Source organism: Rhinolophus ferrumequinum, chromosome 16 (genome assembly GCF_004115265.2).
Source record: "Rhinolophus ferrumequinum isolate MPI-CBG mRhiFer1 chromosome 16, mRhiFer1_v1.p, whole genome shotgun sequence".
Lineage (NCBI taxonomy): Eukaryota > Metazoa > Chordata > Mammalia > Chiroptera > Rhinolophidae > Rhinolophus > Rhinolophus ferrumequinum.
In genome coordinates this window covers 20415798-20430494 of record NC_046299.1, presented here as the reverse complement: position 1 = coordinate 20430494, position 14697 = coordinate 20415798, and the positions used below count along the sequence as shown (strand labels likewise).

General features: G+C 39.7%; 1 protein-coding gene across 1 annotated transcript in view; it reads left to right on the top strand.

Moving 5' to 3' along the window:
* The window catches only part of SORCS3 (sortilin related VPS10 domain containing receptor 3), a 539475-nt gene that overhangs the window by 462540 nt on the left and 62238 nt on the right, over nucleotides 1-14697 (top strand). The window contains exon 14 of the mRNA XM_033131434.1: nucleotides 1887-1994. Coding sequence (XP_032987325.1) covers nucleotides 1887-1994 — 108 coding nt within the window. The remainder of the gene's footprint in view (nucleotides 1-1886; nucleotides 1995-14697) is intronic.

The following is a 14697-nucleotide window of genomic DNA, read 5'->3' as shown; positions in this document are numbered from 1 at the left end:
TCTGGTATTGCTCTCACCTTGATCTTAGCACAGCTAGTTCCTTTGTGTCATTCGGATCTCAGTTTAAATGTCACCTAATACAAAGTAGCTGTTCAGTCACTTATCACAGCACTCCATTTTAAATTGTCTTGATGACACTTATTTCTTACTCCTATTTTTGTGTTCATTTATCTGCATGCTTTTTGTCTCCTCAAACTGGAATGTAAGTTCTCTTGAAGCTTGGGCCTTCCTTTCCTTGTTCACTATTATATCCCTGGAACAGAGGCCACTTCCAGACCAGGTACATAGTAGGCATCAATAAATATTGGATAAATGAATTTTATTTCAGTTTGACTTTGTAGTCCTATCTTGCCACCACCTTTAGGTACACCATAAATACAAAAAATGTTGTTTGAGAGACTAGTTATTCTAGCTGGGTAAAGATATGGGCCGCCTAATTTTTAAAATCAATATATCGGGAGAGAGAGGATAAGACAACGAGAAAGACAGAGAATCTGAGAGAGGCAAAAATATAAATAAGTATGGAATGGACTGAGTAGGTTGTCTGGTAATGGAAAAAGAGACTCCCACATCCAGTTCATGCCTGCCAGTGTAAATTATGCTTGAAAAAAATGATTGGTGGATTAGAAGAGTGTCCTTAATCATTCCTTATTTTTTTCATTAATTTATTCATTTAACATTTATATAGTACCACGTGCCAACTTTTCTGCTAAGTACTAGCAATGCAAAAATGAATGGTATAGTCTTTGACCTCAAAAAGCTCACAGTTCAGGGGAAAGACAGACATATTTTTTGATAATATATATGTGATATCAGGAAAGAAGCACTGTAATAAAGATATGTAGGTGGTGTTAAGGGGTCATTCAATGAACATGACATACATAACCCCCCGCCCCTGAACTCCCAAAATTATAATGTTGAATTGAGAGATTCAAGATAAGTTAAGAAACCATCACTCAGCACTAATATAGGAGAAGGCCTGGGTGTTATAAGAAAAAAGAGTTTCTATAGTTGAACTCAGAGAATCCTGTGTTGTGAAGTCAGAGAAGAATTAAGAATTAACCTGACCAAGAAAGACCCACAGAATGGAGCAAATAAAGCTGCCTTGTGGAAGGAGTGTCTGGAAAAGCTTTCCAGAGGAGATGGTGTTTTAGTTCTGTCCTCTGGTTAAATCAGTGGCAGACAGGTACTTGATAATACCAAGAAAAGCAAGGAAGCAAGCACTCAGGATCACTCCAGTCTTCTCCATTTAGTAGCATTCCCTAAAGCGTTTCCGATGCTGTATCCACAAAGGGCCAGTCCTTCCTCTTACTGTTGGACGAAAGATGGCACAGTGCTACGTAGAACATCTCAGACACTCAGTACTCTTCCCTGAAAGCCCCTTAAAGTGCCATCAGGGAGGGAAAATGATCCAAACATCCATTCTGAACAAATAGGAAATTGCTTTTTTTTAAGGTTTGATCTGAAAGACACACATCTCCCCTCCCATGGGGTACACCCCACACTATTCAATTTATCTGTGTCAAAAACTCCAAGGGCTGAATTGATTGTACTGTAAATGGAACCTCAGGTTTCACTCAGAGGACTTGAAACGTGACACTCCATTCATGAAGCCCTCCTGCTTGGGTTGTTGTTTTTTTTTTTGATTCTATCTAATATATTGAAATATGTCTGCAGCTCTGTTGCTGTCTCTTCCCAGGCCAGGAAATGCAGTTTTGATCAAATCCCATAATAATATGGGGAGATGTTGGCGATTAATGCCTATTGATAATCCAAACTGCCAGAGAGTGAGACACAGAGGAGAATTTAATAACCTGAGAAGATGGTTGCCGAAGAGTGTAGTTTCGTTTTCAGTTGTCTCTTTCTTGTATTTGTTTCCAACCCAGGGTGAGTTTTGACGAGGGCCACTCCTGGGACAAGTACGGTTTCACTTCGGTTCCTCTTTTTGTCGACGGCGCTCTGGTAGAGGCAGGAATGGAGACCCAAATCATGACGTAAGTACTTCTTCTGCTATGGTCCAAAGGAGCCCAGTGACCTGGGTTGTACTTCGAAAGAGGCCAGGGATTTTTCCCAGGGAGCCCGAAACGAAAGCATTTCACTATCTGGGACAATGTTTCCTCATCTGTAAAATGGAAATATGTCGCTTGCACCACCAATAGAACAGTCTACTGATAGGATTGGGGAAGTTAGGCTTCTGATTGAAATGTTAAGATTTCTAACGGAACTTAAACTAGTATTGTAATAATCAATAGTCAAGCCCAAGCAAACAGAAAGCTTATGTCTTTAGATGTATTTCTCTGTTTCCAAACACAGTCCAGTAAGGGACAGGGATAGAGGGAAAAAAGTAGCCAACATATTGAAAACAGGATATTCTAAGGGCAACTCGTAGAGTCTGTAACACGCACATGCAGGTGCCTGCACGTGCACGTGTGCACACACGCACACTCACAGTTGTACTTGTTCCACTTTAAATTAATTTGCTGTGAAAATTTTACTACACTCCTTTGCAATGCTAATAGGTGGTCAGGATATAGATCTTAAAGCTGTAAAAAGCCCTGAAGTACCTTCTGAATATTAAAGATAATAATTTCATACTGTTTTCTAAAAATATATCAAATTTTAATTCTTAAAAAGTGAATCACCTCTCTGTGTGTGTGTTCCTATGTGTATGTAGGGAGATATGGGGAACAGTTATGATAACCCTCCACCATCCAATACCAACCCACGTCCCCACTCCTGTCATAAGCAGGCTCTATCGTTAAGCAGCCACATCAGTGTATTAAGAGTTAACAATATTGCATACAAGTTTAGCTGTACAGGCCTTAAACAGCACTTAAGATATAGTATATTATTAATGCCTAGAGTCTAAGCTTCAACCTTTGGTGGATACATAGCAACAATATGTTGCATAAGTACGATGTTCAAAGGCAGTATCATATAGGTAGAATAATTTTTTTTTCTAAAATAGAAATGATTTGGTAAATATATACATATATATATAAGCAGTGACTGTATATGTGGTTGTATACATATGTAGACATGTACACACATGTACATATACCTAAAGAGAGATAACAGAGATATAGTCAGAAAGAAATCTCAAGGATCTAGGGTCCTGGTCAGACCTTCATAAAGTTACACTGTAAAAAGAAAAAAAAAATGGTGCTACTTATGTGCCAGATACTGTTCTAGATGAAAAACTCAGAGAGAAACTCCTGTTCTCATGGAGTTTGCATGTTTGCCCATTAAATAAATGTGATGTAAAAACGGCACATTACCCAGAATACTCTGTCAAGAGATTAAAATTTGTTCTTGTGAATTCCAGGAAGGAAATGGAATGCTAGAAATATCTCTATCTTTTTTTATTTTCATCAGGATTTCTGACCATGAACTGATATATTTTTTTTCAAATTATTTCCCATCCTTCACTTAATCACCAGATATAAAAAGAAAACCTTCCTCTTTTCTAGGACTTCCTCTGATGTGGACATCAAAGAGTTTAAGTATTGAGTTGGAAATTCTGTAAGGGAAAGTAGACACACTCAAGGAGGTTATGCAATCTGCTTGAATTTATCAAGCCAGATGTGGCTTCTCATCACATTCAAATCTGACATGGTCCTCGCGTCAGCAGTGTAGATATACATGGTCCGAAAGTCAGGCATTCCCTGTTTTTGTACCAGAGAGACATATTGATCCTCCTTTTATTTTGCTTTCTCCTCATCTCATAATGTGATTTACCCTGCATTCTTTTGGATGAGGCCTGTTTGAACTCACCGCATGCTTCTCTTGGGCATCACATGTACATGTGTACAATATCGCGTGTACACTAATCTCTGCATGACCTGGCATTCCTTAGCAAGTTTAAGGCCACAGTTTAAATTCTATGTTCATCTTATCTTAAATGTTCACTTTTTTTTTTTTTTTCCCTCAGCTTCAGATAGAGTTTAGCTGGTCACATGGAAATGAGGGAGATTGACCTCAGGGTCAAACCATTTACTGAAAAGACTAGATAGCACTCCTATGTCTCCTTCCTCCCCACCAAGCTCCTCAAGAGCACAGCACAGCTTCTACCCCCACTTCTACCTTGCTTATCGAGATGCTTTCAATGCTAATAAGTAGAAAAGGAACTAGAATAGTGCATGATTTTCTTATATGAGATTTGGGACAGAGAGGTATTTGTGTTTTCATGAAATTAAGATAAGTTTGGAAGCAGTCGTCCACCCAAGTATAAACAATTCAGGCTACATGTTTTTTAACTTTTTATTAAATTTGGTATTTCTGTAGTATGCAAATGATACAAGTTTTGCCAGGGTTCATCAGACAGCCAAAGCGGTGAGCTATGGAAGGATTGCCAAGAGTCAGTTTCTGTTTCTGTCCTAGATTTGAAAAGGACTTTAAAGCTAAGTGGCTCAGTAGGGCTGACCAGTGCTTTGCCCTCATGGAATGGAAATCACAAGGATTGAAGCAGGAGATCAAAATAAGGTATCAATTCCTTAGGAACTGCCAGGACAGGGAGTCCATTTTGGAGACAAAATGCTTAACCTCACAATTTAACTAAAAACTTATTAATGATGTAGGCTATTTGAATTCTGTATCTTCCCCTCACTGCTAACCCTGACTGTAGATGAGCTGTGGTCCAGGAAAAAGAAGGCCTGGCTCACTCACACTAAGATTTTACTGTCTCATCTTGTGACCTTCATTTGGAAGATTTAAATATTTGTCTTTGTTAATTTTTTTTTAATTTATTGGGGTGACAATTGTTAGTAAAATTACATAGATTTCACGTGTACAATTCTGTATTACATCATCTATAAATCCCACTGTGTGTTCACCACCCAGAGTCAGTTCTCCTTCCATCACCGTGTATTTGATCCCCCTTACCCTCATCTCCCATCCCCCACCTCCCTTGCCCTCTGGTAACCACTAAACTATTGTCTGTGTCTATCAGTTTTTTTTTTCTCATTTGTTTGTCTTGTTCTTTTGTTGTGTTTGGTTTATATATATATTTTGATATATACCACATATCAGTGAAATCATATGGTTCTCTGCTTTTTCTGTCTGACTTATCTCGCTTAGCATTATACTCTCAAGATCCATCCATGTTGTCACAAATGTTCCTATATCATCTTTTCTTACCGCCGAATAGTATTCCATTGTGTATATATACCACAACTTCTTTATCCATTCATCTATCGAAGGACATTTTGGTTGTTCCCATGTCTTAGCCACTGTAAACAAAGCTGCAGTGAACATTGGAGCACACGTGTCTTTATGTATAAATGTTTTCAGATTTTTTGGGTAGATTCCCAGGAGAGGGATTGCTGGGTCATATGGTAATTCTATTCGTAATTTTTTGAGGAACCTTCACACTGCCTTCTATAACGGCTGCACCAGTCTGCATTCCCACCAACAGTGTATGAGGGTTCCTTTTTCTCCACAGCCTCTCCAACACTTGTTACTATTTGTCTTGTTGATGATAGCCATTCTGACTGGGTTGAGGTGATATCTCATTGTGGTTTTTATTTGTATTTCTCTGATGACTAGTGATGTTGAGCATTTTTTCATATGTCCTATTTGCCATTTGTATGTCCTCTTTGGAGAAATGTCTCTTCAGGTCCTCTGCCCATTTTTCAATTTGGTTGTTTGTTTTTTTGTTGTTGAGTTGCATGAGTTCCTTGTATATTTTGGATATTAGCCCCTTATCAGAGGCACTGTTTGCAAAAATCTTCTCCCATTCAGTTGGTTGCCTCTTTATTTTGTTGATGGTTTCTTTTGCTGTGCAGAAGCTTTTAAGTTTCATATAGTCCCATTCGTTTATTTTAGCTTTTGCTTCCCTTGCCTTTGGAGTCAAATTCATAAAATGATCTTTGAACCCAAGGTCCATAAGTTTAGTACCTATGTTTTCTTCTATGCAGTTTATTGTGTCAGGTCTTATGCTTAAGTCTTTGATCCATTTTGAATTAATTTTGGTACATGGTGACAGATAGCAGTCCAGTTTCATTCTTTTGCACGTGGCTATTCAATTCTCCCAGCACCATTTATTGAAGAGGCTGTCTTTTCTCCATTGTATGTTCTTTGCTTCTTTGTCAAAAATTATCTGTCCATATTTATGTGGTTTTATTTCTGGGTTCTCAATTCTATTCCATTGGTCTATGTGTCTGTTTTTCTGCCAATACCATGCCTTTTGATTATTGTAGCCCTGTAGTACAAGCTAAAGTCAGGGAGTGTGATACCTCCAGTATTGTTCGTTTTTCTTAAGATTGCTTTGGCTATTCGGGGTCTTTTGTGGTTCCAAACAAATCTGATGATTTTTTGTTCTATTTCTTTAAAAAATTCCATTGGGATTTTGATGGGGATTGCATTAAATCTGTATATTGCTTCGGGTAATACGGCCATTTTAACTATGTTGATTCTTCCAATCCATGAGCATGGAATGTCTTTCCATTTCTTTGTGTCTTCTTCAATTTCTTTTAAAAATGTCTTGTAGTTTTCAGCATATAGGTCTCTCACATCCTTGGTTAAGTTTATTCCTAGGCATTTTATTCTTTTAGCTGCAATTGCAAAAGGAATTGTTTTTTGTATTTCTTTTTCTGAGATTTCATTGTTAGTATATAGGAATACAATGGACTTTTGTACGTTGATTTTGTAGCCGGCAACTTTACTGTATTCATTGATTGTTTCTAATAGCTTTTTGGTGGAGTCTTTAGGGTTTTCTATATATAGCTTCATGTCATCTGCAAAGAGTGAAAATATAATTTCTTCATTCCCAATTTGGATGCCTTTTATTTCTTTCTCTTGCCTGATTGTTCTGGCAAGGACTTCCAACACTATGTCGAAAAGCAGAGGTGATAGGGGACAGCCCTGTCGTGTTCCTGAACGTAGAGCAAAGGGCTTCAGTTTTTCACCATTAATTATGAGATTAGCTGAGGGTTTTGTCACATATGGCCTTTATTATGTTAAGGTATTTTCCTTCTATACCTATTTTATTAAGCGTTTTAATCATAAATGGATGTTGTGTCTCGTCAGATGCCTTTTCTGCATCAATTGATATAATCATATGATTTTTGTCCTTTATTTTGTTTATGTGATGCATCACATTGATGGATTTGTGGATGTTGAACCATACTTGTGCCTCGGGGATAAACCCCACTTGGTCGTGATGAATAATCTTTTTAATGCATTGTTGTATTCGATTTGCTAGAATTTTGTTTAGGATTTTTGCATCTGTATTCATCAGAGATATTGGTCTGTAGTTTTCTTTTTTTGTGTTGTCCTTACCAGGTTTTGGTATCAGGGTAATGTTGGCCTCATAAAATGAGTTAGGGAGTACTGTCTCTTCTTCAATTTTTTGGAAGAGTTTGAGCAGGATTGGTATTAGATCCTCCTTGAAGGTTTCGTAGAATTCACTAGTGAAGGCATTTGGTCCCGGACTTTTGCTTTTGGGAAGGTTTTGGATGACTCAATTTCGTTACTGGTGATCGGTTTGTTTAGATTTTCCAGTTCCTCATGGTTCAGCTTAGGAAGGCTATATGTTTCTAAGAACTTGTCCATTTCTTCTAAGTTATTGAATTTGGTGGCATATAGTCCTTCATAGTATTTTTGGATGATCCTTTGTATTTTTGTGGTGTCCGTGATAACTTCTCCTTTTTCATTTGATTTTGTTAGTGTCTTCTCTCTTTTTATCTTAGTGAGTCTAGCCAAGGGTTTGTCAATTTTGTTAATCTTTTCAAAGAACCAGCTCTTTGTCACATTAATTTTTTCTATTGTCTTTTTGTTCTCTATTTCATTTAGTTCTGCTCTGATTTTTGTTATTTCCTTTCTTCTCCTGACCTTGGGTTTCATTTTTTCTTCTTTTTCTAGTTCTTTAAGGTGTAACATGAGGTTATTTATTTGGGATTTTTCTTGTTTCTGTAATGATATAAATTTCCCTCTTAAAACGGCTTTCGCTTCATCCCCAAAATTTTGGTAGGATGTATTTTCACTGTGATTTGTCTCTATGTATCTTTTGATCTCTCCTCTAATTTCTTCCTTGAACCGGAAGTCATTCTTTAAAAGAATGTTGTTTAATCTCCAGGTATTTGTGTTTTTTCCTGCTTTCTTTTTGCAGTTGATATCCAATTTCAAAGCCTTGTGATCAGAGAATATACTTGGTATGATTTCAATCTTCTTCAATTTGCTGAGGCTGATTTTATGTCCCAATATATAGTCTATCCTTGAGAATATTCCATGTACACTAGGAAAAATGTATAGTGGGATGTTTTAGGATGAAGTGCTCTATATATGTCAATTATGTCCATTTCATCTAATGTGTCATTTAGGGCTGCTATTTCGTTATTTATTTTCTGTTTGGATGAGCTATCCATAGCTGTCAATGATGTATTTAAGTCCCCTAGTGTAATTGTGTTTTAGTCAATTTCTCCCTTTAGTTCTGTTAGTAGTTGCTTGGTATATTTCGGTGCTCCCTGATTGGGGGCATAAATATTGATGACTGTTATGTCTTCTTGTTGTATAGTCCCCTTTACCATTATGAAATGTCCATCTTTGTCTCTTGTTACCTTTTCAACCCTGAAGTCTGTTTCATCTGATATCATTATGGCTACAACTGATTTTCTCTGGATACCACTTGCTTGGAGTGTTAATTTCCACCCTTTCACTTTGAGTCTATGCTTGTCCTTGTAGGTGAGATGTGTCTCTTGGAGACAGCATATGTTTGGGTTTAGTGTTTTGGTCCAATTTGCTACTCTGTGCCTTTTTATTGGTGAGTTCAGTCCATTTACATTTAGGGTGATTATTGATATGTGAGGATTTCCTGTTATTCTATCTGTAGTTTTCTGGTAAGGCTGTGTCTCCTTTGTTTCTTTGCCTTTTTGTTGTGTTATTTCTGTGTGGTGGTATTCTATGATGTTTCCCTTTGTTTCTTCTTTATTACAGTATATATTTCAGTTCTGGATTTTTTTTTTGAGTGGTTACCCTTAAGTTTATGTAAAAGAAAGTTTGATATTTAGAGTATTCCATTTTCTTCAGCACGCTTACTTTCTCCATTCCCATATTCTGGTTCAGGCCTTTACTCTCCCCCTTTTTATGTTTTGTTTGCCACAAATTGTCCCTGTTGATGGTGGTCGAATAGCCTCCTTTAGTATTTCTTGTAGTGCAGGTCGTGTATTAGAAAATTCTCTCAGCTTCTGTATGTCTGGAAAGATCTTTATTCCTCCTTCATATCTAAAGGATATCTTTGCTGGATATATTATTCTTGGCTCATAATTTCTCTCTTTCAATAGTTTGAATATTTGGTTCCACTCCCTCCTGGCTTGTAGCGTTTCTGCTGAAAAATCTGATGATAATCTAACGGGCTCTCCTTTGTAGGTTACCGTCTTCTTTTCCCTGGCTGCCTTGAGGATTCTTTCTTTGTTGTTGATTTTAGACAGTTTCAATACAATGTGCCTTGGAGAAGGCTTGTTGGGATTGAGGTAATTAGGTGTTCTATTTGCTTCTTGGATTCAAGGATCCAGTTCTGTCCACAAGTTGGGGAAGTTCTCATTGACAATTTGTTTGAATATATTCTCTGTTCCCTTCTCTCTTTCCTCTCCTTCTGGTATGCCCATTATTCTTATATTGCTCTTTCTGATGGAGTCAGAAAGTTCTTGTAGAGTTCTTTCATTTCTTTTAAGTCTCAAGTCTCTTTCTTCTACCATCCGTGTAATTTCCAGGTTTCTATCTTTGATGTCACTGATTCTTTCCTCCATCTGGTCAACTCTACTACCTAAGCTGGCTATTTCATTCTTAATTTCTTCTATTGAGTTCTTAATCTCCAGAAATTCTATTTAGTTCTTTTTTAAAATTTCAATTTCTTTCGTAAAATGCTCATGTTGTTCTTTGATTTAAGTTCATTAAACTGCCTTTCTGTGTTTTCTTGCATCTCGTTGAGTTTTTTCAGAACTGCAATCTTGAATTCTCTGTCATTTAAGTCACATATTTCCATATCTTTAAGTTACTTTTCTGGAGACTTTTCACTTTCTTTCTGAGATGTCTTGTTGCCTTGGTTATTCATGGCAATTACTGATTTATTATTTCTCTTCCTAGACATCTACAGGAGTTGCTTCTGCAACAGGTTGATAGGAAGAGGTCTTTCTTTTGGTTTCCAGTACTTTTTGGTAGAATGTTTTATTTTCTCTCCGACTGCAGCCTTTTTTTCTCTCTCACACTATGTTTGGTAGTGCTATGTTTTCTCTGCACTATTCCAGCTTCTCACACAATGAGGGGATTCCCTGGGAGATAGGCTTCTCCTCTGTTAATAGTTCGCCTGGGTCACAGGACGCAGTGTCCGTGTGGGTATGTGGAGAGCTTTTGAAGTTCCAAAGCTCTTCCTTTACCAGATTCAGAGCCCTTATGTTTCAGCAGTTCTGTTTACTCCTGCAGGGATCTGCCCAGATAGGTGAGGCCAGGGGTGGGATGAGTTGTGAGCAGTGGCCCAGAGCAATGGCGGCGACCACCACCACAGCCGGTCCTGCTTCCACAGCTCCCTCCCCTTTGCCGGAACTAGTTGGGCCGGAACTAGACTGGGCTGTCTGTGGTCCACAGTTCTCAGAACAGCAAATATTCTGTTCTTTTGATCTGACACTGCTACTGTTCTGCTTCTAGCACAGGGCAGGGGCTATCTCTGGGAAGGTAGAGAGGGGGCGGCTCGTCTCAGTGTCTAAGGCATCTGTTCTCTGTGGCAGTGAGGGCTTAAACCACCATTTTCAGCCCTCTTCCCTTAGTCTTTTCTCCGAAGTCTCTGCCATGAGCGTTGGGTTCAGCCGTGTTATATGCTGTCCCCTCAGCCCTGTGGGCCATAAATGGAGCCCAGCAGTCCGAGTTCTTCCCTCTCCCACAGCTGGGGTAGTTCTTGGAGGCAGTGAGCTCGGAGCACTGAGCTAGGTCTGCGTCCTACTCCCGCGTGGCTCCGTCTCCACACTTTCACACGGGGATTCCCTCATCCCCGGCTCACGCAATTCACCCACCTTTAGGTGAATTCAGTAGTGGGCCTCTTCGTCTTGCCTTTCTGCAGTGCAGGGAGTGCTTTGTGGAGTTCTAGTTGTTCGATTAGTTGTAAATTCCAGGGGAGATTTACAGAGGATCACCTCATGCCGCCATTTTGATGACGTCTCCCCCCTCTTTTTGTTAATTTTATGTGTCCTTGACTGGACCACCACAAGGTGCCTAGATATTTGATTCAACATTATTCTGGGTGTTTTTGTGAGGCCGTTTTTGGATAAGATTAACATTTAAATCAGTAGACTGAGTAAAGCAGATTGCCATCCCTAATGTGGGTAGGATTTGTCCAATCAGTTGAAGGCCTGACTAGAACAAAGAGGCTGACCCTTCCTTGAGCAAAAGAGACTTCCTCATGCCTGGCTGGCTTTGAACTGGAACATGGCTTTTTCTTGCCTTTGGACTCCAGCTGAAATATTCTCTCTTCCTGGGTCCAAAGCCTGCTAGCCTGGAGAGTGGAACTACACCACTGGCTCTCCTGGGTGTCCAGGTTGCCTACTCACCCTACATTAGGCCGTGTGTGTGTGTGTGTGTGTGTGTGTGTGTGTGTGTGTGTGTGTGTCTCCTATTTATTCTGTTTCTCTGGAGAGCCCTAATACATAGTTTATTCATTTAACAACATTTAAAAAGCCTCTAAGACGTTTCAGGCCCTCTTGAGGGGTAATAAATAGGTAAATAAAATTCTACCTTTACAGCATTCTGAGGCCACTGTATCTGGGGGTGTAGGGATATTCCAATCATCAAGGAACCCTAGTTATATAACCAGGATATGAGTAGAGGGAAGTGAAGACTTTACACATACAAAAGGTCATCACTGAGTTGGTCTGAAAGTTTCAATAGTAGTTCACCAGTGGAAAACTGATTGATACGTAACAGAATGTAAGCTTGAAGAAAGCACATATGTTTAATAGTTTTGTTGAGTACTGGTGTCTCAGTGCCTAACTGAGGGTTTGGCACATAGTAGGATGTCAGTATTTATGTCTTGAAAGAATCAATTACTTCAAGGCAAAGCACAGAAATCAAAGGAAAGTACCATGAAAAAAAAATGACTGGTTGTTAAGGGGTTGAGGCTGTGAAGGGTCTTAGGTTATGCTTAAGAATTTGACCTGTATCCAGACTGATGTTCTTGCAATTGAAAATATGGTAACACCACTCCTCATCTAGAAACCCATGGAGGTCTTACCATTGCCTTTAGGATAAAGTCCACACTCATTGGATGGCCTCTAAATATCTACACTGACCAGATGTCTGGGACCTCATTTCTGGCCTCCATACTCTGACCACCCCTTTCTCATCCATTGGTACCATCCTGCCCCAAGGTCTCTGTCTGTGTACCTGTCTGCAGTGTGCTTGCCCTTCCCACATGAACAACCAAACTTGTAAGTATCTTTCAGGTCTCAGCTTAAGTATCACTTAATATCACTTCTTCTGTCACCCCCTCCTTTAGCCCATCAGGTGAGGTTGGGTTCTTGTGTGATACACTGTTCATGACACTTTCGGCAATAAATATTAGTGAAAACATGGTCTTGTCTGTTTAGTAGCTTCACCCTCCACCTACATCCACCCTTAAGATAGACAGACACACCTGCATGGGCACACACATGCATATGACTATAAGTTCCCATCAGGAAGGATCTTTGTTTATCTTGTTCTTCATGTTTCTCAGTTTGTGCTAGCCGTGAGGATTCAATAGTATATATGTATTGAATGAATGAATGAAAGTGAATGAATTAACTAGTGAATCACACGGTCCTTAGTAATCTTACCAGTGTTGTGATTGTAGTTACTTCTCGGGCTCATGGCTCTAGCATTTTAGGAAGTTGATTATAGATCCCTAGAGATGCTGAAGTACTATAATCAGAATCCAGTAGTTGGAAGATACGGGGTAGGAATCAGAGCAGTCTGGGTTTGTGCACAGAAGTGTGTAGAGGGAGGCTGATAAAGCGGGGGGTGGAATGGCAGATGGGCACAAGAAGGCATCTAGAGAATGAAGTCCCTCCTGGGAATGATTTCTGAATTCTTCCACCTTCCACAAGAATCTGTCTGGCTTCCACTTCTCAGGAGGGTGGAAGGCAAGAGCTCAGGAATCCGAAATCTGTAACACTATAACTCTGCAGGGGAATTGGTGTGGGAGAAACAGTCCTCAGCTTGCAGGCATCCGGTTTGCTGACTTTTATTGCTCCTTTTTCTGCTGTCTTTTCAAATGTTATTATTTCAACATCTCCCTGGTGAACTTGACAGGAACCATCTAGTCTAGCCTAATTCACAGTGAAATGTGACCGTTCTTATTACTTAAGGCATAGGACAGGACTGGATGATTGACAAGCTGGAGGGCCTGTTGCCATCTCAGGCTGTGTCTTTCCAGCTGATGAGTTGCCTGTGCTAGTTAGAGCACCTGGGCTTCTTTAGTCCACTGTTTCTTGACAGGTTTGCCCCCAGATTAGCACTTTTAGGAGAGCTTTGTTTTGCTTGGATCAGATGTAAAATCAGATGGATAAAAACAGTTTTCCCGAATCCTCAAAGCTGCATTCAGAATTCATTCTTGATATGAAATGTTTCAACCTACTGGCTGTGATTTAGCTGATCTTTTACAAAGGCCAGTGAGAATGTAACAGCCTCCCAGAATACATACATACATACATACATACATACATACATACATACATTCATACATACATACATAACCAAAAAAGGAAGAGGCACAGCTTTCCTGGAAGAAAGCAGGCACTTCTTACCAGGAGTGAACAGCATCCAGCTTATCTCTGTTCGACATCTTCCTGTCATGCATCTTGCTGATCACTTTCACTAACTTGACTTCATTGAAATGTCCCAACAACCCTGCCAGGTAGATCAGATTATCATCAGGCTTCTGAGGACACTGAGGCTCAGAAGGTTAAGGGCTCAGCTCATACGTTCTAGTTCTGAAAGAGGCAAAATGAAAGCAAGGAATATGAATTTCAAACTCCAGGATCGGAGCTGGTACTTGAGGAAAGGTACTAGAATTCTCCAAGGTGTGCTCAGTAAAGGACCAGGGTTTGTGGGAAGAGTGGCAGGTCATTTGTTCCCCACCAAGTATTTACACTGCTGCCAGACCCCACCACGTCAGTCACAGCAAACCCATTCAGACCAATGTTTGAAAAGATATGACAAACATGTGAAAGAGGACAATTAACTGGTGTGGTCTGGGACAAATTATAGCTGTCGTTTGGTAGCAAAGAAGTGATTGAAGCTAGAGTAGCTATGCGTGGCTAGGCAGAGAGGAAGGAGAGGGGGGCATTCCAGGTGGGGGAGCCATGCGAGCCAAGATGGAACAGCAGGAACAGGCCTGGCCTGGGGAGGGGAGAGTGAGAGACGGGAAAGGATAGAGGTGCTTTCAGTAAATTGTGTAGGGCCAATTGCCTTGCTGACTCACTGTATAAATCCAGTTCTAACTGGAAAATACCAGCAAAACTAATAGCCAAAGTGAAGGGCGAGAGAGAGCATTTTTGCCTAGGAAATTATGCAAACCCCAAAGCTGTAGAGGTTTAAAAACAAAACAAAAACAAAGACCTACTTTCCACTTAAGAAACTGTGACCACAGGCTCAGCAGGAAACATGCTCTGAAATACAGCCTTAGCACATCATAGAGCCCCAGCCCTGAGCTCAAATGCATTGTTTAGCCTCCAG